Source organism: Ranitomeya variabilis, chromosome 1 (genome assembly GCF_051348905.1).
Source record: "Ranitomeya variabilis isolate aRanVar5 chromosome 1, aRanVar5.hap1, whole genome shotgun sequence".
Taxonomy (NCBI): Eukaryota; Metazoa; Chordata; class Amphibia; order Anura; family Dendrobatidae; genus Ranitomeya; species Ranitomeya variabilis.
In genome coordinates, this window is record NC_135232.1 from 342,402,180 (window position 1) to 342,429,900 (window position 27,721).

A 27,721-nucleotide genomic window follows, 5' to 3' on the forward strand; every position below is an offset into this window, starting at 1 on the left:
TAGCGCCAATTATTCCATGGTGCTTTACCTGTGAAAAAGGGGGCAAATATAGACAAATACAATAAACATGAGCAAAAAACAAGGCACTAACAGGTACAAAAGGAGGGAGGACCCTACCCGCGAGGACTCAGTCTGCAGGGGATTGGTGAGGATACACTAGGAGAGGGTAGAGCTGGTTGTGCGGCGGTTCAGTAGGTTGAGGATCAATGCAGGCTGTAGGCTTGTCGGAATAGGTGAGTCTTCAGGTTCTTTTTGAAGGTTTCTATGGTAGGCCAGAGTCTGATGTGTTGGGGTAGAGAGTTCCAGAGTATGGGGGAAGCACAGGAGAAGTCTTGGATGCTTTTGTGGGAAGACGAGATAAGAGGGGAGTAGAGAAGGAGATCTTGTGAGGATCGAAGGTTGCATGTAGGTAAGTACCGGGATAATATGTCACAGATGTATGGAGGAGACTGGTTGTGGATGACTTTGTATGTCATAGTAAGGGCTTTGAACTGGAGTCTCTGGACAATTGGAAGCCAGTGATGGGCTTGGCATAGGGGAGGCTGGGGAATAGCTGGGAGACAGGTGAATTAGTCGGACAGCAGAGTGTAGGATGGATTGCCAGAGTGCTAGAGGGGAGGCCAGAGAGTAGGAGGTTGCAGTAGTCAAGGCAGATGATAAGGGCATGCACTACTGTTTTTATGGTATCGTGGTCAAGGAATGCACGAGTCGAGGATCACCCCGAGGCACCAAGCATGCGGGACTGGGGAAAGTGAGCAGCTATTGACATTGATGGATAGGTCTGGTGGAGGGGTAGAGTGAGATGGGGAAATATGATGAATTCTGTTTTGTCCATGTTCAGTTTTAGAAAGCGAGCAGAAAAGAAGGCCGAGATAGCAGACAGACAGTGTGAGATTTTGGTGAGTAAGGAAGTGAGGTCTGGTCCGGATAGGTAGATCTGCGTGTCATCGGTGTAGAGATGATACTGCAAACCATGGGATTCTATTAGCTGTCCCAGGCCGAAGGTGTAGATGGAGAAGAGTACGGTCCTAGAACTGAGCCCTGAGGAACACCAACAGACAAGGGGCGAGGTGAGGAGGTGGGGTGGGAGAGGGAGACACTAAATGTTTGGTCTGTTAGATATGATGAGATCCAGGATAGGGCCAAGTCTGTGATGCCAAGAGATGATAGAATCTGTAGCAGGAGGGAGTGGTCTACAGTGTCAAAGGCAGAAGACAGGTCCAGGAGAAGGAGGACAGAGTAGTGTCGCTTGCTCTTGGCAGTTAGCAGGTCATTGGTGACTTAAGTTAGAGCAGTTTCAGTTGAGTGATGGGGTCGGAAGCTAGATTGTAACTGGTCAAAGCGGGTGCAGGAACAGAGGTGGGAGGACAGTTCAAGATGGACATACTGTTCCAGTAGTTTTGAGGCGTAAGGGAGAAAAGATATTGGGCGATAGCTAGACACAGAGGATGGGTCGAGGGCTTTTTGAGGATGAGTGTGACCTTGGCATGTTTGAAGGATGAGGGGAAGACACCAGTTGTGAGTAGAGGTTGAAGAGGTGTGTTAGGGTTGGGATGAAGACTATGGCAAGGTTAGGGATGAGGTGGGACGGGTGCAGATCAAGCGTGCAAGTGGTGAGGTGAGATCTTGACAGGAGGGTGGAGAGCTGATCTGTCATGGTGGAGAAGCTGGTTTTGGAAGAACAGGGTTGAGCAGCTAAGAGGGGCATTGGGTGCTATGGGCAAAAGCTTTCTCTGATCGTTTCGATCTTCTGTTTAAAGAAAGAGGCAAAGTATTCAGCTGAAATGAGAGGGGAGGGAGGAGGTGCTGGGGGACGGAGTAGCAAATTGAAAGTGTTGAAAAGCTGTTTAGGGTTGTGAGACAGGGAGGCTATGAGAGATGAGAAATAAGTTTGTTTTGCTGCAGTGAGCATGGACTTGAAGCTGGCGAGGGACTGCTTGTATGTGATGAAGTGCTCGGCAGAGTGGGATCTCTTCAATCTCCGCTCAGCAACCCTGGAAGCCCGTCTCAGTTCTTTGGTCAGGCTGGTCAGCCAGGGCTGATTGATTGTACGAGTTTTGCTATGCATGAGTGGGGGGGCGACTGAATCAAGTGTCGCTGTTATTGTGGTGTTATAAAAAGTGGCAGCAGTATCTGTGTCATGAAGGAAAGCCATGTCTGTAAGAGGGAGAAGAGACTCAGAGAGTGATTGTAAATTGAGGTGTTTGAGATTTCTGGGAGGGTGAGTGAGTTTGTGGAGTGGGAGTTGCACACTAGGAGAGGAGAGAGAAGAGAATGTCAGTAGGTTGTGGTCAGACAGGGGGAGGGGTGAGTTAGTGAGATCAGTAAAGGTACCGTCACACTAGGCGATAGCGATATCGCTGTATTTGACACGCAGCAGCGATCTGGATCCCACTGTGAAATTGCTGGTCGCTGCTAGAAGGTCTGCACTTTATTTGGTCGCTAGGTCGCCGTGTATCGCCGTGTTTGACAGCAAAAGCAAGGATACCAGCGATATTTTACACTGGTAACCAGGGTAAACATCGGGTTACTAAGCGCAGGGCCGCGCTTAGTAACCCGATGTTTACCCTGGTTACCAGCGTAAAAGTTAAAAAAACAAACAGCACATACTCACCAGCGCGTCCCCCAGCCTCTGCTTCCTGACACTGACTGAGCGCCGGCCCTAAACTGAAAGTGAAAGCACAGCGGTGACGTCACCGCTGTGCTGTTAGGGCCGGAGCTCAGTCAGTGTCAGGAAGCAGAGGCTGGGGGACGCGCTGGTGAGTATGTGCTGTTTGTTTTTTTAACTTTTACGCTGGTAACCAGGGTAAACATCGGGTTACTAAGCGCGGCCCTGCGCTTAGCAACCCGATGCTTACCCTGGTTACCCGGGGACCTCGGCATCGCTGGTCGCTGGAGAGCGGTCTGTGTGACAGCTCTCCAGCGACCAAACAGCGACGCTGCAGCGATCGGCATCGCTGTCGCTATCGCTGCAGCGTCGCTTAATGTGACGGTACCTTAAGGGAACAGAAGCTGGTAAAGATAAGCTCTAGTGTGTGACCATCTTTGTGAGTGGCCGCAGAAGACCATTGAGGGAGGCCAAAGGAGGCAGTCAGTGATAAAAGTTAGTAGTATTAGTATTATTCAGTGGCCTTGGATAAGATTGTGAAGCATAATCTATGGGAACTAACGTAAATATAATGAAGCATGAATTTAAAATCGAGAGTCTAGACCAGTGTTTCCCAAACCCCGTCCTCACAGCCCCCAACATATCAGGTTTTCAGGATTTCCTTAGTACTGTACAGGTGAGAGAACCTGCGGCAATTTCTGATGCCTTGATAATAATTCCATTACCTGTGCAATACTAAGGAAATAATGAAAACATGATCTGTTGGTGATGCTGAGGACTAGAATTTGGGAAATACTGGCCTAGACATTGTAAAACTCAATGGGTGAATTTATGGCATGCAAAAAAATAGTAAACATAATTGGCAATCCATCGAGTACTTTTTTTTGTGTGTGCAGTTTTCGGTACTTTTTTCTGTAGTACAATGTGCATGCATGGGTGTAGAACATCGGTGTAGAAAAAAAAAAGTCCTATAATGTATGAATTGTGCTAAGAGCAGGCCGCCTTACTAGACTTCCGTCCCAAATTGTTGCACGCTTTGCATAACTTAGTGTCTGGACTATCGCTGTGAGGCAGGGTGTTGTTACAAAGGTGTATTCCTCTAGGTATTCGGCAGCATAAGGTGTGTGTGAACTGAGGAGAGGGTACTGATTTTTTAATTGCTGATAGTCTAAACATTGCCGCCCTGTGCATTCCTCAAGTAATCCGTCAATGTATTTTTGCGAAGAAGAGGGAATAAAAAAAGAAAAACTTTGCATGTGTGAGTGTAATCATGCAAGCGAAGTATTTGAGGCTGACACTGAACAAATATTGCCGGGAAAGCCTCTACCTCCAGCCCAATGTAGTGTGCAGGCTCCTCCCCAGTAGACAGCACAAGCTGGAGGTGTTTCATTTCCTAACAAGACACGTTTGTACACTCTCCTCACCATTCTTCCCTGCAGACAGGCAGCTGAGGGAAGGAGGGAGGGAGGCCGCATCTCAATCACCATTGCTGGGGATGCACAGCCTACAGCAGCCTGCCAGCTATGAGGGAAGATGTGACTGCTGGCCCTGTAGACACAAGATGAACCTCAGCCTTATGACACTATTTCTGCTGCTGATTGGCTGACCTCATGACGAAAATATTGCTCTTCTTTACTTGTGTCTCCTTATGTAGCCCTTGCTGGAGGAAAGCCAGACATGGACAGGAAATGGACTAGTGCAGCAAGTCCAACAAGAGGTAAGGACAGCATGAGGAGGATGCTTTCTCCATACACTCCTGTAGCTTTTGTCCTGTACCTATTGCAGGGAATGCATCTCTTATAAACCCTAGTAGTGAGACTTCAGCAATCTCCCAAGTGCCTCTGAAGCTCACTGACTTGGCGAGGTCCTTTGTAGGAATGTTTTTAGTGACATGGAGCTAGGCTTGGGGTGATCATGGCTTGTAATGGGAACGAAGAGAAAGGACAATGTTATCACAGACTTGGTGCCAAGAGTAGGGGAGCCACATCCTTTGTCTTGGAGAAGAATGCAGGTAATTTCCTCCCTGCCTCCAAGTCTTCTCCCAACTCTGGGAAAGGTGGTACAGAATTATCTTTCTGGCGGTAAATTTTACTGCACAGCTAATAAAGTCTTTTTTGATCAATACAGTTTATTAACCTTTAATGATCGGTAAAGTCAAAGCGCAAAGTAATGCAGTGATACATAAAAGAATGGCTTAACTGTTGGCGTGTTACTTTACTGATTGCTCTAATTTCTAGAACATGACTGGAAAACTTTTTACCTGTGTCCTTATCCCCAATAGAAGAACATTGCTGTTCCCCTAGCCTACACTTTAGAGAGCAGGAGGGGAACAGAGACTACATTCTGATATCATATGTTGTGAATGATCTGTTTACTGAGATTACTGGCATCTTTATTCGGAGCAGCTTTTCCCAGAGATAAGACTCCATTCTCTCACTTATCAAGCATATGAAGTATGCATATTTTAGGAACGTAATTTCAGGCTGAAGAGGATAAGGACTTTTTTTTTCCACCCAGTGAAGCAATGGAAAAATGTGTGTAGCGTCTGTTTATAGTTTCTTACGCACATGGGCCATCTGCACACAAGTAGAGTAGAGTAGAGTATCTCTCTAAACAAACTCTGTAATCTCCAACCCAGGTCTCAAAGTGGATTCGATTCAACCAAAGAAACAGACGAGGAGGTCCAGGACGGAAACGACTACGCAGCGAAGAATTCGATGAAAAGGTAAAAATCACTTACTATTTTCTCTATAACATACCCTTTGCCAATAATTCTTCCCCCTCCCACCACTCTAAATTCAGTCTTTCTGAAAAGATGGAATCAATTTTTGTTGTATAATTTATATTGGAGGAGTTCCTGCAAAGAAGTATTATTCTTTTGTTCTTTCTGTGGTCTGAGGTTGGGATCACGCAGTTTGTATATATATATATATATATATATATATATATATATATATATATATATACACTTTCTGTTTCCTGAGATCAAAACTGAGATCCTAAATTCGTACTGGAGTGAAATATATATATATATATATATATATATATATATATATATATATATAATATATTTTTACATTTCATGTAATCGAAATCACATTAAATCTGCAATAGTGAAATGACTGCAATTATCAGAATATTTGGTAACAGACTGTAGTGTCATGATTGATTGTTATCCGTAGTCATAATGTATCGGTATCTACCGTAATTATATAATGGGGTTCATACTTTTCTGCATAGGCGCTGATCTCCTTACATAATAGTGAAGGTGAGTGTACACAGACTGTTTGTTTCCTGCAAACAGACTGAGGGGCCCCAGAAATGGCAGGAAGCCGAACAAAGTTTTTCTGTAGAAACCAAATCTTGTGCATTTGGATTGAGCAAGAAAATCTAAAGACGTTTGCTTTTCTTAAAGTGAAAGACCAAGCAACTTTTAAGGTTTCACTTTGTGTGGTTCTTTAGGCTTCTCTGTAGATTGCACACTTTTTTTTAACAATACTGCTCCTTCCTGAAGATTTGCTTTGTGTGATTTAGTTGCTGTTGGATAATGTATATGACAGAATACGATAGTAAATCACTTAATGCTTCAGCTTTCTGACAAGTATAAAGTGGATTTATTTTCTGCATCCAGACTTTGATATAATGGGGCGAAGTTAGAAGGCACTTCCAGGTTACAAATAATATTGCAACCGCTTAATGCAAACCTGTTTTTTTTTCACCCCCTATACGACATGTAACATACTCTGTTATGCCTGTGTCATTCGATACCTTATCCTTCTTAATTTGACCCTGTAAATCAAAGATATGGAACTTTTAGGAAATTATAACTCCGCATCCGTTATCAAAGTATAAACATTTTCCATGATGTTAAAACGATCTGTACATTAGCTATTCCCCTATTACAAATATTTCCATTTTACTTCTTGCCAGTTACATTTGAAATGTTATCTTTTCTATACTACAAAATCGAATTCACAATATGCTGTAATAATACACCATGAGGTGCACAGTGGGAAGCTTTATTTACGATCATGAGGATTTGTAACCATGCTTGTGGGGCCCCAAAATCGACAGACCACTAAAGCCTGGTGCTTTTCTGCTAAACTATAGTTTATGGGACTTCGAACACAGGTTTATATTATATTTCTTCAATTTTTTTTTTACTATTCTCATCAATAGTAAGGAATAACTTTTTCACCTTTGGACGATGAGAGTGGAAAAGTTGTTCCATTACTGTAAGTCAGACTTGTTGATTTTGGTTGAAGCCTTTCCTAGTCATATTCTATTGTTGACACTTTATGAACCATCAGATATACAGACACTGATTTTAGTTGTATCTGCCTATATGTGTTCTTATAAATATTTGTGTACTATCTGAACTCCGTATCTTGCTTATGCTAGTTGGCGCGGGGCAGTGAAGGTGTTAACACTCTTTCCAGTCATCCGGTGCCATCTGTAGTTGGTCAGTTTGCTGTGGAATCAAAAACAACAGGGAGTTTGGTCTGCTGCCCCGAGCACTAGAACAGAGCACAGCAGATTAAAGCGACATAATGAAGTGCTTTTGGTCCAAAGCAGACTCAAAGATGGGCAATTAAAAGTTTAAAACATCCATTACTTACTCCCTGTCTAAGTCATTTCCTCTGCTGCAATAATTAGATCTGTCTTGGTTTTAGGTGTTATCACTCTCTAACATCCCTCCTTTCAGTCAGGCACCTCTCATAATTTCCAGTAAGAACTTTTCCCCACTTTAGGATGGACCGGTCCACAACACATGGCTAAGCAAAAAGTCAATCCGTAGACGTTTTTTGTTTAAATTTGGAAATTACAGCTTTTTCGAGAATATGTGAGCTTCTTCTTGACCATTCGGCAGACATTGATTAAAATATGTCATATATACAAAATGATATTTATTTTTTTAATTTTTTTTTTTATTTCTATACAATAGATTAGTCTATGTGTCTATCTAGTATAAAGCTTCATTTTCATTTCTAATCATTTTATTAATATGCAAAAAATTGACCACTCCTCCAATAAGTGAAAAAAATAAGTTGCCTTCATTAGTGCATAGCAAATAGCAACGTTTCAGTTTCTCCTAAAGCCTTTCTCAAGCAAGCCTTTTTAATCATAATCATTAGCTTCATTCTAACTAAGTTTTGCCTGGTGCTTTATAATCTATATCTAGATAAAAAAGTGCCGAATGGAAACAGCACACCAAGCGATATGGCCAAAAAAACAGTGGTTTATTAGCCCATAGTGGCTGTGGCAACGTTTCGCTTCTGAAGTGTGAACCTTTCTCACGTCTGTCTATCTATCGATCTGTCTATCTATCTATTTGTCTGTCTATCCCATATCTATCTATCTATCTATCTATCTATCTATCTATCTATCTATCTATCTATCCCATATCTATCTATCTATCTATCTATCCTATATCTATCGTATGTAGATATATTTGTATATCTATGACAGAAGATCGTTGTCTTTTGCTTGTTCAAGTAAGATGATCTGCGATGATCATTTACCAACTAAGTTTGCGTTGGAGCTTCATCACATGTTAAGAAACTCCGTTTTTCATTTTGAAAGGGTTGATATGGCTATCCTTTAATAAAGCATCTGGTGCGTGTTGTGTTTCCATGTCTGGCTGGTGGTGTACTTTCCATAGTGCTCATAGTACAGAAGGAACACCAAGCAGTCCGTCAATGATCTGGACAATGTTGTCTTTGTTTAACCAGTTGGTAAAGTTTTAATGGATTACTGTATGTTCGGTGTTATTTTAGGTATGCGCTCTCAGACTTCATGGCAGTCATGTAATGGAGATATTTGGCTGCAGATTTAAAGGACTTGTCTCATTATTTTTAAGGGAGTCTAGAAGGTATTAAGAAGATTTAAGATGATATTTGTAAGGGATCCAGGCCTTTTTAAGTACACAGACAAAAGAGTGTCTAGCGCAAAGCAACAAACAGCCATTGTATGCATGCATGTCAAGAAGACGGTTTACTGGTATTTTACTGTACGAAGACAATATTTAATGTAAATTTTTCATATTCTGTACAAAATGAAAATTACAATGAAAGAAGATAAAATGTACTTTAAAATTTGACACTAAGATACATGACAGACTGACTGGTTTAATCCGAGCTTTGTTCAACTTGTACTGTATATTTGGTCAATATTGCTATATCTTGTGGTTTTCAAGAAACCAAGAAAAAAAATGAATACAATTAATTATCTGTGCCATATGGCAATAGTCTTGTGATCTATATTTAAGAGTTAGTTCACTTACAATAACCCGGTCCTTGTATGTTCCTATTTATTGGAATCTTTCTATTTACATTTTATTAATAAAGGGTGGTAGCCTATGTAATAGCAGACATGGATCCATAAAATATGAAACAGAAACAAAATGCTGTAAATAAGTAAAAGCAATAGTGCGTATAAATAGGGTACTTAGTAAACACCGCTTACCGCCATCCCACCAGCGTCAAGGTGTAACCAAATCGGGATGGTCATAACCTCTAGTGTTAAAACCTTACCATTTATCAAAGTGACGTCAATGTGAATAAGGGCCGAGCAGGACCGGGTCCCGAATGTGAGCACCCAGCAAAATGGGAAGCTATATTAATGTACAGTCCAGCTAAAAAAATGACAATGGTAAAAATTCTCCTATTTTGAATGCATGACAACTTATTCTCCAGTTCATTTTTTTGGTTATTGATCCTTAAAATAGCCTGTCCTTGTAACACAGGCTGGGCCTCCTAACCAACTGCCAGGTTAATGGAAGGAAAACCAAGTTTCCTTCCATTAACCTTACATCTTGCTTCCTAATAAAAGTATATTGTTCGTGCATAAGTATATGTTTTGTTAAGGGGAAGCTATCCTCGGAAAATGATGTATTGTTTCAATCATTTTTTGTGTTAATGTATATATCTTTAAAACATGTGGGCATTGTTTTTTTCAGATCACAACGTGTATTACAAACAATAAAATAGAACCTCGTTAATTTTCATTTTTGTAACTTTGGCTTTTTTATAGTGTTGTTTAAGGAAACAACATTTTTTTTTGATCACCATTGATTCCCTGGTGCTGTACATGTAAAAAGGGGTTTACATAGAAAATACAAAAGAAAAATTACAATGAATAGACTGACAATGACAGACTGGAGCAAAGAGGAGAGGGCCCTGCCCTTACAGGCTTGTAGTCTACACTGCACTGTAATGGGGAAGGAGACCGTAGGTTATGGGGTTGCAGCAGCTCTGGCGGTGGGGACAGTAAAGGCATTGCAGGCGGCATGTTTTTTTAACAGATGGGTTTTCAAGTTTCGTCTGAATGTTCTGAATGTGGTGGATAATCTGATGTGTTGGGGCGTAAAATACCAGAGGATGATTGGGCGTGGAATGTATGAGTGTGGAGGAGAGAAGGAAGTTTTGAGAGGAGAGTATATGTAGGAAAATATCAAGAAATTAGTCCAGAGATATATTGAGGAGACAGATTATGGATGGCATTGTAGGTCAATGTTAGTAGTTTGAACAGGATTAGTTGGAGAATAGGAAGCCAATGAAGGGATTTGCAGAGGGGAGAAGCGGAAAAGTAGCAGGAGTAAGGTTGATTAATCAGTCAACAGAGTTAAAGACGGCCTGGAGTGGTGCGAGAGTGTTAACTTGAGTCCACAGAGGAGGATATTGTAGTATTCGAGGCAGGTAATGATGATGATGGCATGCAGTAATATTTTAGTAGATTGAAGGATGAGAAAAGGATAGATTCTGGAAACATTTTTGAGTTGGAGGCTACAGAAGGTGATAAGAGCTTGAATGTGCTGTTTGAAGGACAGTAAAGGGTTACTCGGAGGCAGCGTACTTTTGGTACAGGGGAAAGCATATTGTCAATTATTGGGTAGATTGGGTAAGTGAGTTGAGTGTGATGAAGGAAACATGATGAGCTTGGTTTTGTCCACATTAAGTTTTAGGAAGCATGATGAGTAAAAGGAGAATATGGTTGATAGACACTCTATGATTCTGGACAACAGAGAGGTGACATCTGGGCCAGAGAGGTAGATCTAAGTGTCATCAGCATATAGATGATACTTGAATCCATGAGACTTTCAGTGGTCTCAGGCAAAAGGTATAGATGGAATAGAGGAACACCAACAGAGACAAGGCAGGATGAGGAGGTAGTGTAGGATTGGGAGACTCTAAATGTGCAGTTGGTAAGGTATGAAAAGATTCAGGAGAGGGAAAGGTCTTTTATGGCAAGGGAAGAAGAGGTTCTGTTTTAGGTGGGAGTGGTCAACTGTGTCGAAGGCGGAAGACAAGACTAGAGGAATTGTAAGGAGAATTGTTTGTCAGCTCTGGCAGGAAGTCTTTAGTAATTTTGTTTGGGGCAGTAAAAATATAATATGAACAGACTTTGACTTTTGTATTGAAGCATCTAATCAGCATGTGCAAAAGTTATTTATATTTGGAAAGGGAGGGGGAGCAAGGTCAGCTGTGACATTCCTTATTGTTAATGGTAAATTCTTTAACAGCTGTGTATAGAGGTGTTTTATGTCATTCTAATACTGCCTCTGATGATAAGGAGCCCGCTGAAAACTATTTCTGAAAGGAGAGAACCTATGAGTCTAAAAAAAAAACAACTAGTGGCTAGTGTGAAAATTGCAAGATTTCTAATTTTGCTTTTTTTTTTAATAAAGAGAGTGATATGAAAAATATAGCTTTTTTAAAAAAAAGATATATTAATAAAAAAATCAAATTTAAAGGGAACCCCTCACAGGATTCACGCTGCCCAAATTGTGACAGTATGAATCAGATCCTAACTACACAATTGCGGGCAGGTATAGATTTCTCTGAAATGCATTGGTTTTTCTGACAAAATATAGTTCAAAGATCCATCTGGGGGCCAGCATTTTCTAGAACTGTTAGGGCTTGTTCACACGATCCTTTTTTCGCTGCGGATTTTTCAGGTCCTGATTTGTGAAAACCGCAGTGCAAAACCTGCGGTGGTTTTCACTGCGGTTTTCAGTCCTTTTTCTACTGCGGATTCCACTGCGGGTTTCCAACTGCACTTTCCTATTGGTGCTGTTGGAAAACAGGAGCGGAATCCGCAGAAAGAATAGACATGGTACTTCTTTTTTTCCGCAGAAAATCAGCGCGGATTTTCATGCCGAAAAAAGGATAGTGGGCACAGCGGATTTCGTTTTCCATAGGGTAACATTGTACTGTACCCTGCATGGAAAACGTCTGCGGATCCGTAGCTGCAAATCCGCTGCGGATCCGCAGCAAAAACCGCATCGTGTGAACATAGCCTTAGAGTTAATTGACAGGTGATTCATGTGTGTGAACATAGCGAGAGGCCTGACAATCAATTGCAATAGTGCTGGGACAAGACAGCTAGGTGAGAGAAAAATATACATGGCTGCAATTGTTAAGCCAGTGTCTGATTCATGTTGCCTACTTATTGGACAGCATGAATCATGTTCCATTTAGACAATCGGTTATTTTCTGCTGATAGCTTTACTTTAAATGTAACCTACAGTACATGTTATACTTTCATATAAAAAACCTAGTTTGCCATGCCTCTCATAGTCTGCCATGCCTCTCATAGTCTGCCGTGCCTCTCATAGTCTGCCATGTCTCTCATAGTCTGCCATGCCTCTCGTAGACTGCCATGCCTCTCGTAGTCTGCCATGCCTCTCATAGTCTGCCATGCCTCTCATAGTCTGCCGTGCCTCTCATAGTCTGCCGTGCCTCTCATAGTTTGCCATGCCTCTCGTAGTCTGCCATGCCTCTCATAGTCTGCCATGCCTCTCATAGTCTGCCGTGCCTCTCATAGTCTGCCGTGCCTCTCATAGTCTGCCATGCCTCTCATAGACTGCCATGCCTCTCGTAGTCTGCCATGCCTCTCGTAGTCTTCCATGCCTCTCGTAGTCTGCCATGGCTCTCATAGTCTGCCATGCCTCTCATAGACTGCCATGCATCTCATAGTCTGCCATGCCTCTCATAGTCTGCCATGCCTCTCATAGTCTGCCATGCCTCTCATAGTCTGCCATGCCTCTCATAGACTGCCATGCCTCTCATAGTCTGCCATGCCTCTCATAGACTGCCATGCCTCTCATAGTCTGCCATGCCTCTCATAGACTGCCATGCCTCTCATAGACTGCCATGCCTCTCATAGTCTGCCATGCCTCTCATAGACTGCCATGCCTCTCATAGTCTGCCATGCCTCTCATAGACTGCCATGCCTCTCGTAGACTGCCATGCCTCTCGTAGTCTGCCATGCCTTCTCGTAGTCTTCCATGCCTCTCGTAGTCTGCCATGGCTCTCATAGCCTGCCATGCCTCTCAAAGTCTGCCATGGCTCTCAAACTCTGCCATGGCTCTCATAGTCTGCCATGCCTCTCATAGTCTGCCATGCCTCTCATAGTCTTCCATGCCTCTCGTAGTCTGCCATGCCTCTCGTAGTCTGCCATGCCTCTCATAGTCTGCCATGCCTCTCATAGACTGCCATGCCTCTCGTAGTCTTCCATGCCTCTCATAGACTGCCATGCCTCTCGTAGTCTGCCATGCCTCTCATAGTCTGCCATGGCTCTCATAGTCTGCCATGCCTCTTATAGACTGCCATGCCTCTCATAGTCTGCCATGCATCTCATAGACTGCCATGCCTCTCATAGTCTGCCATGCCTCTCATAGACTGCCATGCCTCTCATAGACTGCCATGCCTCTCATAGTCTGCCATGCCTCTCATAGACTGCCATGCCTCTCATAGTCTGCCATGCCTCTCATAGACTGCCATGCCTCTCATAGACTGCCATGCCTCTCATAGTCTGCCATGCCTCTCATAGACTGCCATGCCTCTCGTAGTCTGCCATGCCTTCTCGTAGTCTTCCATGCCTCTCGTAGTCTGCCATGGCTCTCATAGCCTGCCATGCCTCTCATAGTCTGCCATGCCTCTCATAGTCTGCCATGCCTCTCATAGTCTTCCATGCCTCTCGTAGTCTGCCATGCCTCTCGTAGTCTGCCATGCCTCTCGTAGTCTTCCATGCCTCTCATAGACTGCCATGCCTCTCGTAGTCTGCCATGGCTCTCATAGTCTGCCATGCCTCTTATAGACTGCCATGCCTCTCATAGACTGCCATGCCTCTCATAGTCTGCCATGCCTCTCATAGACTGCCATGCCTCTCATAGTCTGCCATGCCTCTCATAGACGGCCATGCCTCTCGTAGTCTTCCATGCCTCTCGTAGACTGCCATGCCTCTCGTAGTCTGCCATGCCTCTCATAGTCTGCCATGGCTCTCATAGTCTGCCATGCCTCTTATAGACTGCCATGCCTCTCATAGACTGCCATGGCTCTCATAGACTGCCATGTCTCCCTGGGACTTTTACTTTTGTCATAGTAATTTTAAAGATTCATTTCTTTGTAGCGGACACTTGGCTAAAAGCAGCAGCTATAGCTTTTCCAAGGTTCTTGGTCTCATTTTCTTGGTCTCATGCTCTATTATTATTATTAGTATTATTATAATTTTTTTGTTTTCTTCATCATTTTAACCCCTTAACATCCAATGATGAACACAGTCCATCATTGGACGCCTCCCCCTGTTCAGTGCTGGCTCCGGCGATGAGTCCGCACCTTTTGCAGCACATGACAGATGATCTGATCAGCTGACGTGTGCCCGGAACAGCCGCAGGTGGAATCGCGATTCACCCGCGGCTGTTAACATGCACGCACAAGAAGAGCATCATTACAGCCTCCCATGTCACATGACCGTGGGTCGCTGATGGGTGGGCATGACCCCAGGAGACCCCTGTGGTTGTCATTGCTGGATCACTATGAGTGATAAATAAATGATAAATTTGTCATGCCTTCAGCAATAAAACACAAACAATATCGGCATTCAGTTGTCTTCGTGTACATCCTGTGTGACATTTATATGATTACGTACCATTGTAAGCTTGTTTAGGCAAATATTATTATTTAGACTTCAGCCTACAATGTCCAAAATGCATGATATGTAGCCATTAACTACTCGTAATCACATTGCTTGTAAATTGGGATTGCCTTATAAGATGGTACTACTATCATTATAACCAAGTCCCCTTCTAAAGAATGCCAGATTTCCACAAACCTTTTTAGAATAATAATATTGATAGGACTGGAAGAGGTCAAAAAGTCCTTATATTTAGAGATCAATTTTTTCGTTAGATTCCACATTAACGTGCATCATGATGTGTGGAGAAGGAGCATAGAAGGATTTGACGAGTGAACTCGTAGTAGTGTAATGTATCCTTTTGCCGTTAAATGGATTGTATCATTTATTTATGCAAAGGGACCATTCAAGACATGATTTAGATTACAGTTTAGAAGCTATCTAAGCAGGACAGAAGCAGGAACATTTGCCTAAGTGATTTCAGAATAGAATGAGGTTACATTCTACAAGGAAACAACAGTCTTGGCGACTATTCAGCCTCAGAGGATTGTACATAATGGCCCTTTTCATGCCTGTGATTTATATGGATAGGCCCATGCCTTTATCTGGCCATATAAAACATTAGGGTTTGCTAAAAGAGCTGCGTCCTGTCACCTCGGGTGACGATTGCTGTATTTTATTAATTTATTTTTATTTGTTTTATTGTTCTGGTTAAATAATTATCTTTTCCAAAAGTTATAGTATTGTGGTATCTTTGGGTTAGCATACTTTAGTCATTGGTTTGGACAGGAGACTACTAAGAGACCATAAAATAGGAGACTATAAAACAGGTGAAAGAGCATAATCTGATTTTTTATTTTATTTTAAGGGTTGAAATTATTATTGGATTGTTTTTATGTTTTTGGCAGTTGAGCAAAAAAATGCTAGTGAAGTGTAAGCGGTGATCTCTTGCTAAGTATGAAGTGAAATCAGCATTACAGATTGACCTTTTACTGTTATCATTACGTCCTTATAAAAAGGACTTTCAGACTAAAAATAGAAGTAAGGTGAAGTACTGTACCTAGCACTGGAGCTAGTATCATGTCAAAGGAGGTCAGGTAGCAAATAAAATATACTGTGGGTAGCTAGTATACTGTTACGAGTGACTGATTGCACCTTTAAATGACCGCCAATAGGTAAATATATGTACATACAATATTGGTGGTTGTTTAATGGCCTTCATAGACAGGCAGACCATGGTAAACAGTGCTCATTGAACGATCCGTAATAGTGCTGATTGGCTGCTATCTTTCTCGGTAACGCGAGTGCTGTTGAGAATGAAAATAATTTGCACAGCACAAAAGATCATTTCAACATATGAATGAGAATTTTGTTAATCGATCGAGTGATTATCATCATTACAAGATTATCGTGAAATGAGCATTCATAGGTACATGTGATCAAGATAAGATTCAGTGTAAATGCAGCTGGTCTCGTAGATAATAACTGTGAAGGAAAATAGTTTGTATATTCTCACCCATAAAGCTAACACTACTTAGAATTAAATGTGTATACGTGGGACTAGCGAAAAGTGCTGGAAAGGGCAGATTTTTCAAAAATTATGATGCCAAAGTTGTTCTCCAGGAATCAGTGATGGACCAATACCATTGGTGCAACCTGTGCGGTCGCACAGGGGTCCAAGAAGTTAAGTTACTGCCAAAGCAAGTGGAAATGTGCAATATGATGAGCTATTGGACTACAAAGGACCCATATACTCATATACTGTTCTTCCACACGGCCCGTCTTCTGTCTCTGTCCGCCAGTGTAAGGAGGTAAGTGATGTAACCAATTTCTAGAAGCTATTTACCCATCGAACACGCTTACTTGGCCGCTCTTCATTTTGTACCTTAATAGTCACATGGAAAACTTAGTGAACGTTGTACACAGTTTCCCACATTTATTTAGCAGTTAACTCCAGTTTTTGTCATAAACAGTACCTTAGAAAATCGCAAATTGCACAAAACGTGCAATAAGGTAAATATTGTACAAAAAGCTGCAAACCATGGATTTTTTTTTCTTTTTGCGCTATGCTCGTCAAAAGTTGAAAAGTAAGCATGGAGTACCAGGAAAGGCCATGGATATAGCGGTGCCTGAATAACATCACTGGGCAGTACTCAAATACGGTACAGTAGACGAGGAGGCAGAAACAAAACACAGAATTTATTAAAAGACAGAGGATTATATGCCGGAAAATATGACTAACAGTTATTGAAATGATAATAGCAGTATTAGAAGCAATGAGAGATAGCTGGAATGTGTCTCACAAGCTGCACTCCAGCTATGACAATGCAGAGTTCAATACAAACAGTATAAAAATTTCTGCACAATACTCTCTGCTATCTTCCTGCCTGGTCTCCGATAATCAAGCCGTGCTGCTACAGCTCTCTAGCTAAATAAACCTGCTCTACACCTTAACATACTTTAACACCGGTGTCTCCCTCACAGTTCTGTAGTGCTTAGAAGAAGTCTCGTAGCTGCTGCTTGGTCCTGATGTACTGGAGCCGAGTTTGTTGTGTTGAGCTCTTCAGATTAATAGATCCATCTTATTCTGGGTCCAGGCAAGTCTCGTTCCTACTTTCAATATTGAGGTATTACTGGTACTACATCGTTGTTTCCTCCCTCAGGTTAGAGGTGCTTGGGTAGAAGTACCATGGCTGTGCAATGCGACTCTTTCCTTCTGACACGATCCTGGTGATCAAACCTGTGGTAATTGAGCACTATCTTCTCTGTTGAGCCGATAGTTCATTTTGCAGTCTCTCGCTGTTAGGATATACTAATTGTCCTGCCTGTCACTCACAGGCAGGAGGCTCCCTCTTTGCTTCCTAAACCGACACTTCCTGCTTCTTGTTCAAACCAATACAAACCTGCAGGGAAGAAAGGGCTAGTCCAAGTGCACACAAATCAGAAGGAAGTATTGTCTCTTAAAGTCACAGTTCTTAAGGTACCTTCACACTAAGCGACTTTACAACGAGAACGACAACGATCCGTGACGTTGCAGCGTCCTGGATAGCGATATCGTTGTGTTTGACACGCAGCAGCGATCAGGATCCTGCTGTGATATCGCTGGTCGTTGCTGAAAGTCCAGAACTTTATTTGGTCGTCAGATCGGCGTGTATCGTCGTGTTTGACAGCAAAAGCAACGATGCCAGCGATGTTTTACAATGGTAACCAGGGTAAATATCGGGTTACTAAGCGCAGGGCCGCGCTTAGTAACCCGTTATTTACCCTGGTTACCATTGTAAGAGTAAAAAAAAAAACAGTACATACTCACCCTCTGATGTCTGTCACGTCCCCCGGCGTCCGCGCTGCTGCTCAGAGCTTCCTGCACTGAATGTGTCAGTGCCGGCCGGAAAGCAAAGCACAGCAGTGACGTCACCACTCTGCTGTTAGGGCCGGCGCTCACACAGTGCAGGGAAGCGGACGCCGGGGGACGCAAATGTAAGTATGTAGTGTTTGTTTTTTTACATTTAACACTGGTAACCAGGGTAAACATCGGGTTACTAAGCGCGGCCCTGCGCTTAGCAACCTGATGTTTACCCTGGTTACCCGGGGACTTCGGCATCGTTGGTCGCTGGAGAGCTGTCTGTGTGACAGCTCTCCAGCGACCAAACTGAAACGCTGCAGCGATCGGCATCGTTGTCGATATCGCTGCAGCGTCGTTTAGTGTGAAGGTACCTTTAGTGGGGGCTGACCCCCTGCATGGCCAACAACTTTTAGATTTATTATTATGTGTGACACAAATCTGCACATGCTCAAAAGAAATGCTTTCTGTCTTTATGACAGCCTAAATCTGGACTAAATATTTTAAGTGATGTTTTCATATTAATTCATTTTCTGCAATTTACTCCATTCATTTTTGATAAATCTGCCCCTGTATTCCTTCAGTGATTTCACAGAATAGTACTGTCTGCAGAGAAATTAAAATAATAGTAAGGAATATGTTTTTAGTGGGAAGAAGGGGGGAAGGGGACACTAACCGACAATTTTGCTTACCTCCTTTGAGAACAGTAAATCGGGCACGCTGAAATTCTATATACGCAATCCTTTTTTTTCCTCAACATATTCTGAATAAGCATTGGCCTAAATCATTGACAGCAACTGATAAAAAACAACCCGCCTACAGTTATTACTCACCAGTTTAAATATGTGGAGATTTGATGAACCGTTTAAACTATCACATATTTTCAGTGATTGATTGATCACTTTGTGTACTCATCACTTTACAAAAATTCAAGGATTGAAAAAAAGTGATAAAAATATATTTATCTCTTGTGTTTGTACTTGTTCCTTTGAACTTTCTTCCCAGTCATGATGTCTTTGAATAGTCATATTTTCTATATACAGTAACCTTTATGTAGTATAAAGATTTTGTACTTTGACTTATAAATTTACAACCTAGTAATATTTAATATTAAATATATATTTTATAATCTTGTAAAACTATCTACATTTTCATGAAGAGTAATCAGTCTCATGATTAGGTTAATAATCTATATGGTAGGCTAACGTGTCTAAGTACGCTAAATGACCATCTGAGACTAATAACCAATAAACACTATTGGCAGCGTGTAATGTGTAGGCCATGGAATGACGGCTGAGGATTGTTAAAGGTATATGTCTATATACCTAGTGGTTGACATAAAACATTCTACTTGTTTAGTACAAGATTCTATTTAATTGTTTCCCTTGGGCTACTTTAGTAAATGCATATTGTAGGCCTGGTTAGTCTCATAGACCCTTCCCGGGACTAAGTGGCTTTGAGTGAAGCTGTGTGGTCCTACATTTTTAGGGTCAGAATGATTCCATTAAAAGGCCAGAATGCTTCTGTAGAGTGACAGACAAAGGGCATTTCAAACAAGTCTTTTCAACATTAATCTTCTGATGCCCTTTTCATAGTTACCAGTCCTCTTCATCCTTCGGAAATCACATTATCAAAGCTTGATAACTTAACATTAGAAGTCAAATGCAATATCTATTCCATCTTCATTGTATTCACCATGAACCATGAGTATTTTTAGATTTTGGACCAATATACTTTATTGCTTTCAAATATCTCCAGGTCTGGGAATGATTTCAATGGGATGAAGGAGATCTATATTGCCTTTATTTTTATCTAGATAAACAATGATCACAAGCACTGTGGTCACTATCACATATATAGCTTTCAGTGTGGTATGGTTGTGGTCATTAAATCCACCTGGGTGTAACCCTTTGCAATCATGCTGCACATTTACCTTTCTAACTCATATTACTCATATTAATACATGTACCTGCTAATGGAAAAATATATATACCATACGTATACGGTATTCATTATTTATATACCTTCAGACTTATAAGATATATATACAGATTTTGTCTATCACATTAAATTCCACGGCATAGTTAGGCCATATCTTAGGCAAGTATGGCTTAAAATATATATATTTTCTGCTCTTAAAAAAACAAAGCAAAATACTGCAGTGGACTTCTACAATTTCCCGTTTGTCACAACTTGATAGCTTATGCCATTCTTTTTTATTTAGCACCCCCTCAACATTTTTTCTTATACATTTGTTTAGTTTTTTGTTTTGTCCTCCAAATCAACAAACTAAGGGAATTGTTCAGCTTTCCCCAATCAAATAACAGGATTCAGGGATGAAAAAATGGATAACCATTTTTACCTACAGAGATTTAACTGTAGCAGAATGTCTCTACCTATTCAGAGTAGAAACTTTCAGGAGCTTGTCACTTAGGAAAGAATGGAAAATGTATATGGTGTTGGACATTTGCTGTCTATATATTCTGTACATGTCGATTGGCTATGTCGGGCTTGGCGTTTCCAAAAAGTGTGTCCTGAAGAAATCTTAAGCAAGCGCTACAAATCATAACATTGTGTAATGCACACACTGTTACGAATCAACTTGGCTTACCCGTTTTAGCAGCCATCACTCGATCACAAGTATGTGTTTTCCATAATTGTGGTAACATGCTGACTAAAGTCTCAGGAACATCTCTCAATATAACATTGCAAGATGTAGCTGAGACTCCAGTCAGCATATAACTTTGAGTATGCAAATCTCATACTTGAGGTCATTGCTGGAACCAGCAAGTATAGCTGAATTCTAATGGTGTGCGCATTACACATCCTTAGGATTCGGCAAACTACAACAATTGCCAAACATATCCCCAGATGTTCTCCAGCTTAAGTCCTCAAGAGCCGTAAACAGATCTTGATTTCAGGATTTCTTTAGTATTGCACAGGTTAATAATTCCATCACCTGAGAAATACTATGGAAAGCCTGAAAACATGATCTGTTGGTGGTTCTTGAGGACTTGAGTGGGGAAACACTGGCTGAGGTGAAGCTAAAGGGGTGACAATTCGAAACAAAGCTAGTTGTTACGATCCCAAATATATAATTCGGCTATGAAGAATTTGGCAGTAGAAGTATTGTAATACATACGGTAGTATTTATTTTTTTGTGTGCTGTATGTAGTTTCCTACAGCGTGGTAGCTTGTTGTATTAATACATACTTTCTTTGTATGTACTTGTATGCATTAAATCCTTCTCCGGTTCCAAATATAAAATTGCTAATGCTGCAGATGCCATAAAAACCCCACTGTGCAGTCTCCAGTAGCATAAAGTTTAGTAGTTAGGTCGCTGTACTCCGCTATTGTACATAATTGGCGTTTATCTCTATTACATCTTTTTCTGTTTTATTTAGTACTTGTACATGTCTGCACATAGTGTAGCATTTTAGGTTCCTGTTGTGGCAGTAGTATTCACTGGACATTTATCTGACTCCCTAAGATCAGCGGTTGTCTCATAGTCTAGTCATTTAGCGTACATTATTAGATTATGTCATCCATGAAGTAAACTGAGATGAAGAGAGCGGGTGCTATGAGCTCCGATTTCTTTGCTTGCTAGATAATCCTATTGTTTTTATGCTTACGATTTTGTTGCTTTCGCAAAGGGACAAATCTTTAGCTCCAAAGCTCCCAACCTTACCGAGACAAATGTGACTTACATCATAGGATGGACACTAGTTAGATGTACGCACATCACTTTCTAATATCCCTTCTGTGGTGTTCTGATAAAACTGTAAAAGATTTAATCAGAGGCATAAAATAATTGGTGGAAATCCTCCTATTCCATCCAAGGTATTTCGTAAGTGTTTCCATTTAATGATTGCTAAAACAATGGAGCACACATTTCTGACATAAGCCCTCCTTCTTAAATAATTTTCTTTACAAAAACAGTTACTGTAGCTGTAAGGGATGGTAAAATTCCCTCCATGTTTAGTAGCTAACCGCCTTTTCATGCGCACAGAATGATCGTTAACACGATTGTACTGTGCACACAGTCTGTCACTGTTCTCAAAAGCATATCTGCGGCCGAGAACTATTATTTTTTTTTAAACAAGTTTATAAATAATTTCACCAACCGAATGAAAGTTTTGCATATTTGTTTGGTGATTTGCCAAACTTTTTACCATACCTTACAACCATCTTGCAGACAGTCTCGACTTTGTGGTGCTGTCCAGGGAGGTTAGGGGTATGTCTTGACTTTCAACTGCATTTTTATCCTTAGGACACGGATACATGTTAACACAATGGTGAGCAGGGAGCTGTTAGATCTTGCTTCAACATTCTATGTAATGTTTGAAGGTCTTGTCAGAATTTTTAGGTCATTTGACAATCTTATGTTGTGACTCGTGACTAGGCAGCAGAGACTGATGACTCAGTCATCAGAGCAGGTATGCAGACACGTGTGATGCTTGTATGGGGGCAGCATATTCTGTGGAGGCTGTGGGATCACCACACTGTATGTGGCGGCTGTAAGGTCATCATACTGTGTATGGGGGCTATTAGGACATTAGGCTTCATTCTGTGTGTGGGGGTTTGTGGCCAGCACATATTTTTCCATCATAAAGCTTCATTTAAAGCTGCTTAGTGCAAAATCTGAAGCAGAGATCGATATCACATCATTCATATTACTGAACTCAAATGAGAAATAGGGAACTCTTAGTCCGATCAGCCTCAAAGATGGCTGTAATCTTTGAACTCCCATTAGTTATACTCTTGTTTTCTATTTTCTGCTCTAAGTTACAGTGCTGTGGAGTCAGAGTCGGAGTTGGTATCCATTTTGGTAGAGTCTGAATAAAAGGATCAACGCCAACCCCTAAAATATTCAATATTGGGAACAATAGTTCAATGCAGTATGTACACTGCTGACTATTTTTCCTTAAGAATTTGTTATGAAAGTTCTGAAAATTTGTTATGAACGTTATGAAATGCCTGTGCTGCACTTAATGTACATGCTCAGTACTAAAGTTCCTCCTCTACTGATCAGAGGAAAAGGGACTGAAGCCCTGTTATGTGATCAGAAGATCCCAGCTTCAAGTTTCCTAAAAAGACCATTGGAGCAAGTGAAAAGTAAAAAAAAATTTTTAGTAAAAAAGTTCAAATCGCCCCCTTTTTTGCTCCATTCAAAATAAAATAGAAAACAATAAAAAAATACACATATTTGATATCGCTGACTTCAGAAACACCTTATCTATGAAAATATAAAAATAATTAATCTGATTGTAAATGGAGTAGTGAGAAAAAAAATCAAAACTCCAGAATTACGTTTTTTGGTTTTGTTGTTGGTATCAATAAAAATGTCAGCATGGCGTGCAAGAAATAAGCCCTCACCCGGCCCCAGATCCTGAAAAATCTAGACTCTATGGGTCTTGGAAAATTGTGTCATTAAGGAGTAGGAGTTGGAGGTTTGGCTTACCGAATTATTAGAAGACATATACCATGGGTTAGAGGATAAATATGATGTAACTGCAAAGTATCTACTGTGACGCTTTCTGCTGACTCTGGCCACCCATATGTATGTATTACTATACCTCACTGGGTTCCTGGCTGTGTGCTGGGTCTTCTTCAGAATGATTCCACATTTCCCCTTAGCTATCACCCTGCTTATTCTTCTGCTTGTTCCAGAAACTTGCTTCCCAGTTGCTTTGTTCTTACATGAACAAACACCTAGAGACATCAAGCTTTTTTTGGAAAGGGCTAAAAATAACTTTATTGAGCAAAATTCAAAGAAACATGTATAAACCATGTGTAAATATAAAAAAAAAATGTTTGTTACAATGAAAAAGGTGGGAATACACTAGAACAGGAAAAGAAAGGGGTGGGCAAACCTTGATATACTAATAGTATTTTTCACATCATCGGCATCACAGCAAATAAAAATGCTCATATGTAATATTCATGAAAACAAGTATCTAAAGTGATATATGGCTATTCATGCATAGCATGGCCAGAAGTGCAAATAAAATAAAGTGCATGTGCATCCAAAAAAATAAACAATGGACTAAGTATAAATCTATATTAGTGATGAGCGAGTGTGCTCATTACTCGAGACTTCCAAGCATGCTCGGGTGTTCTCTGAGTATCTTGGGCATTCTCGTAGATTATGTTTGTGTCCCCGCAGCTGCATGGTTTGCGGTTGCTAGACAGCCTGAATACATGTGGAGATTCCCTAACAAACAGGCAATCCCTGCATGTGTTCAGGTTGTCTAACAGCTGCAAATCATGCAACTGCGGAGACACAAACATAATCTACGAGCACGCCCAAGATACTCGGAGAAAACTTGAGTAATGAGCACACTCGCCCATCGTTAATCTATATAAATAAATATAGATAACTTAGGATAGGTAGAGACTAGAGATACTTAAATATTACATTGATTTACTATAATAGAGGACCAGCCATGGTAAGCATGTATAAGAAAGCTGATTAAATATACCACTCTGAGAGAAATAAATAACAGGTACTGTATATTACCACAAAGTGCTGATATCCAGGTACCAACCACATCCGACGCGCGTTTTGCTTGAATAGCATCATCCAGGGGGGATGTATAAAATAATTGTGCTTGTGAATAAAAATAAGAATGAAGCGACTGTCATCAGTGGCATCCAGCTTCTGAAACCTTTTAAAGGCTGATTTGTCCTGATGGCGCCAGTTGTGTGTTTCACTAGTGCAAATTCACAATACATAATCCGGTATTGACAATACATTGCATCGTTAGCTATCGCTGACATACATCCATGTGACTTCTGGTATGATGCAGCTCTAATTATCAGATTATCAGCTCTGTAAACAGGTATATAGATGGCCACTTGTAAAACTACATTTACCGTAACTTAATTTTTGATTTTTAAGACTATAGATCATAATAAATAGTAATTTCCTTCGTAAGGTTGAATGATGTCATTTTTTTCTACTACATCTTTGATTTACATTTTATACAACTGTATTTGGTATATATTTAAAGGGAAATTACCATCTCCAAGATCCTATCCCAATATGTAGTAGGTGTAATAATAATATTAGCAAATACCTCCAAATAGAAATACAGTATAGTTTTTCTTTGTTTCTTTCCCCATGTGCAGGCATTGAAGGACCTTAGGTATCCATGGTTATGACCACTGATCTAGTGACAGCTAGATGCTAGTGGATGTAACTATGAATACCTAAGGTCCTACAATGCCTATACATGAGGTAAGCGACATAGCGAATCAGAAAAACTATTCTACATTTATGATTGGAGGTATTTGCTAATATTATTATTATTACACCTGCTACGTATTGGGATAGGATCTTGCAGATGGGAATACCGCTTTAACTCCCAATTTGCATCACATTCTAAGAGCAGAAAACGTGTGGACATCCTATATGGATTAATCATCTATTTAATTTGCCACCGCTCCAGGGGTCTTCGCAGATCCTGCAATGATGACATGTCCATCATGTCACAAGCTGTACATGTGGAAGAGATCATGGCGGGCACACCAGCTAAAGAGAAGTAGGTGCTCAGTGGTAAACCATAGCATAAATCATAGAATATCACTCAAATGAGTGCCGTGGTAAGCTGTACATATAGGCATCAGTGCCAATAATTGGTTGCAGACGTCATATGAATGATGGACACAACTTTATCTCTGCAGGATGGGATGGGACTACTATAGCAAGAGATAATGTTGTGTCCATCATTCATATGACTACTCATAAAATTGTACTTTGGACAAGTTAGACCTTTGACTTTAGTTTTAATCTTATCGACTAAAATCCAACTATACCATAGTCGGAAATGTGCGGTATATAATCATAATAACAAAGCTAAATATGTAGTTTGTGCCCTATGTACGTATATCTGAAAAATAAGTGAGACAGCAAAAATGTATCTGTTCACTTATGAAAAAATGTTGCGTATTTTTAACCGTAAATATGCAGTAAAGGACGGTGGCATTTGCTTGCACACCTGCATCAGGACGCCTCCCCATGCCCCAAGGATCAAAAAGTATTGACACTAAATATCAGAAGAAATATTTTGGCACCTTTTCCTACTACCATATATCATGGGAAAACCCCAGACAATAACAGAAACAGGTGTAAAACCTTACAGCTTGACTTGGTATGCGGATTATGAAGAATATGGAAACATGACTTGTATTTACCTACAGACTGTCTATCATGTAATGAATCAGTCCCATTTTTCTTTAGTGTTCCAGACCAGAATATAGTAATCCATCCAGCAGTAAAACAAATATACTGTACATATATAGACATATATTATTTACTGCTTTATTCCTTATAATACAATAGCTGTAACCTTAGTATGATATATATCCTTTACAATTCAGGGCCAATGCCTGCCAGAGATCGGAAGGGGAATTGTATCCCTCCCACTTACAATAAAATTGGCCCTGTGTAATGGAAATGGATCAGGTGGCACATCGGGTGCCAAAATGCTTATTTTGAGAAGTTGGGACTGTCCCTGAATACTTTGGTCGCCTCTTGATCATACCCTCAAGACCATACTGATAATTCTTATATTATTGCTCATAGAGTCAGCCTCAGGGTACAGCCAGACGCCTGTATGACACGGATGACGATTGCATCGCAGTGCTCGGACTGGCCGCCGGCACTTCTGACTCAAGCGTGGCAGCATGTATGTCTATGAAGCTGTCACGCTCTGGTCAGATGAGACGCCGGCCAGTCAAATCATTGTGATGTGATCGTTGCCTGTTTTATACGGCCATCTGACTGCCCCCTCAAAGTAGTCCTCATAGACTCTCATTTATTGTAATCCCTATAATTTTGCCACCTAATTATCCATAACTCAGTTCTACATTGCTCCTACCATAAATGTCAGGGACTAGTACTAGACATGCAAGCATCCTATCTGCATATGACTTTTTGATATTTCCAATGTATCTCCATGCTACTTTGTATATTAGAACATTTCCTGTTCAACCAATGTGATTGTAAGTAATATTACTCAGCAGAAAGATCTCTATAAATCTGACCGTGTGATGAGTATTGATTATGTATGATCAATAACTACTTTTCAGATGAAGCTCATTGCTTTTGCTCTGTCTTAAAGGTCCACGTAAAACCAGCAATTCTGCATTCACAGGTCTGGAATTTTTCACTACCCTTTGCGTTGTATATGTATTTTAAGAGCAACAGCATGCCTAATGGGTTCCTTTCATTACAGAAGTGAACACCATTTATGGTACACTGAATGGGGTCATTGGTTATTTCTATCTGAATTTATACTCAAGCTGAGCAAATAGTGGAAGTATATTAATTTGCTTATTCCTATTTTAAAAACAAAAGGCAAAAACTTGAAAAAAAATGACTGTAGTAGACCTAACTGGTGCCTCCTGCAAACAAGTAAAGGCGTTCCCTCCCATACCTTACCTTTGACCCACTGGTGTTTTGCGTCCATGACCACTGATTCAAGGAATCATGTGCAGAAACCACATTTACATAACCGATGCTACAGTTTCTAGTAAAAGGTCTAAAAGTCTAATATAGTTTTCTTCCCCTGTTGTAAAGGCCACCATGCGATATCCCTACATTGCCCTTATGGGGGCTCCCAGAGGTTCTGCTACACTCTACGGTCCTGGATGCTATGTCACTTCACAGGCCTGCCAGGGCTCATTTGAAGTGGTTTATATTTTCAGACTCCAAAGGTTGCTGTAGAAGCTCCTTCTGTTCGCTTTTTCAGAAGCACCAGTCCATATAATGCTGGCATGTAATCGAGTGCCCCGCTGCCAAAAAAACCCTCTTACTTCATACTTGTTAGTTTTTTAAGACTCTTCAAGTGTAA

General features: G+C 40.8%; 1 protein-coding gene across 1 annotated transcript in view; it reads left to right on the forward strand.

Annotated features, from left to right (window-relative positions):
• AOPEP (aminopeptidase O (putative)) overlaps window positions 1-27,721 on the forward strand; it is an 837,890-nt gene that overhangs the window by 739,254 nt on the left and 70,915 nt on the right. Inside the window, exons 12-13 of the mRNA XM_077299600.1 lie at window positions 4,263-4,325; window positions 5,247-5,333. Of these exons, the coding sequence (XP_077155715.1) occupies window positions 4,263-4,325; window positions 5,247-5,333 (150 nt within the window). The remainder of the gene's footprint in view (window positions 1-4,262; window positions 4,326-5,246; window positions 5,334-27,721) is intronic.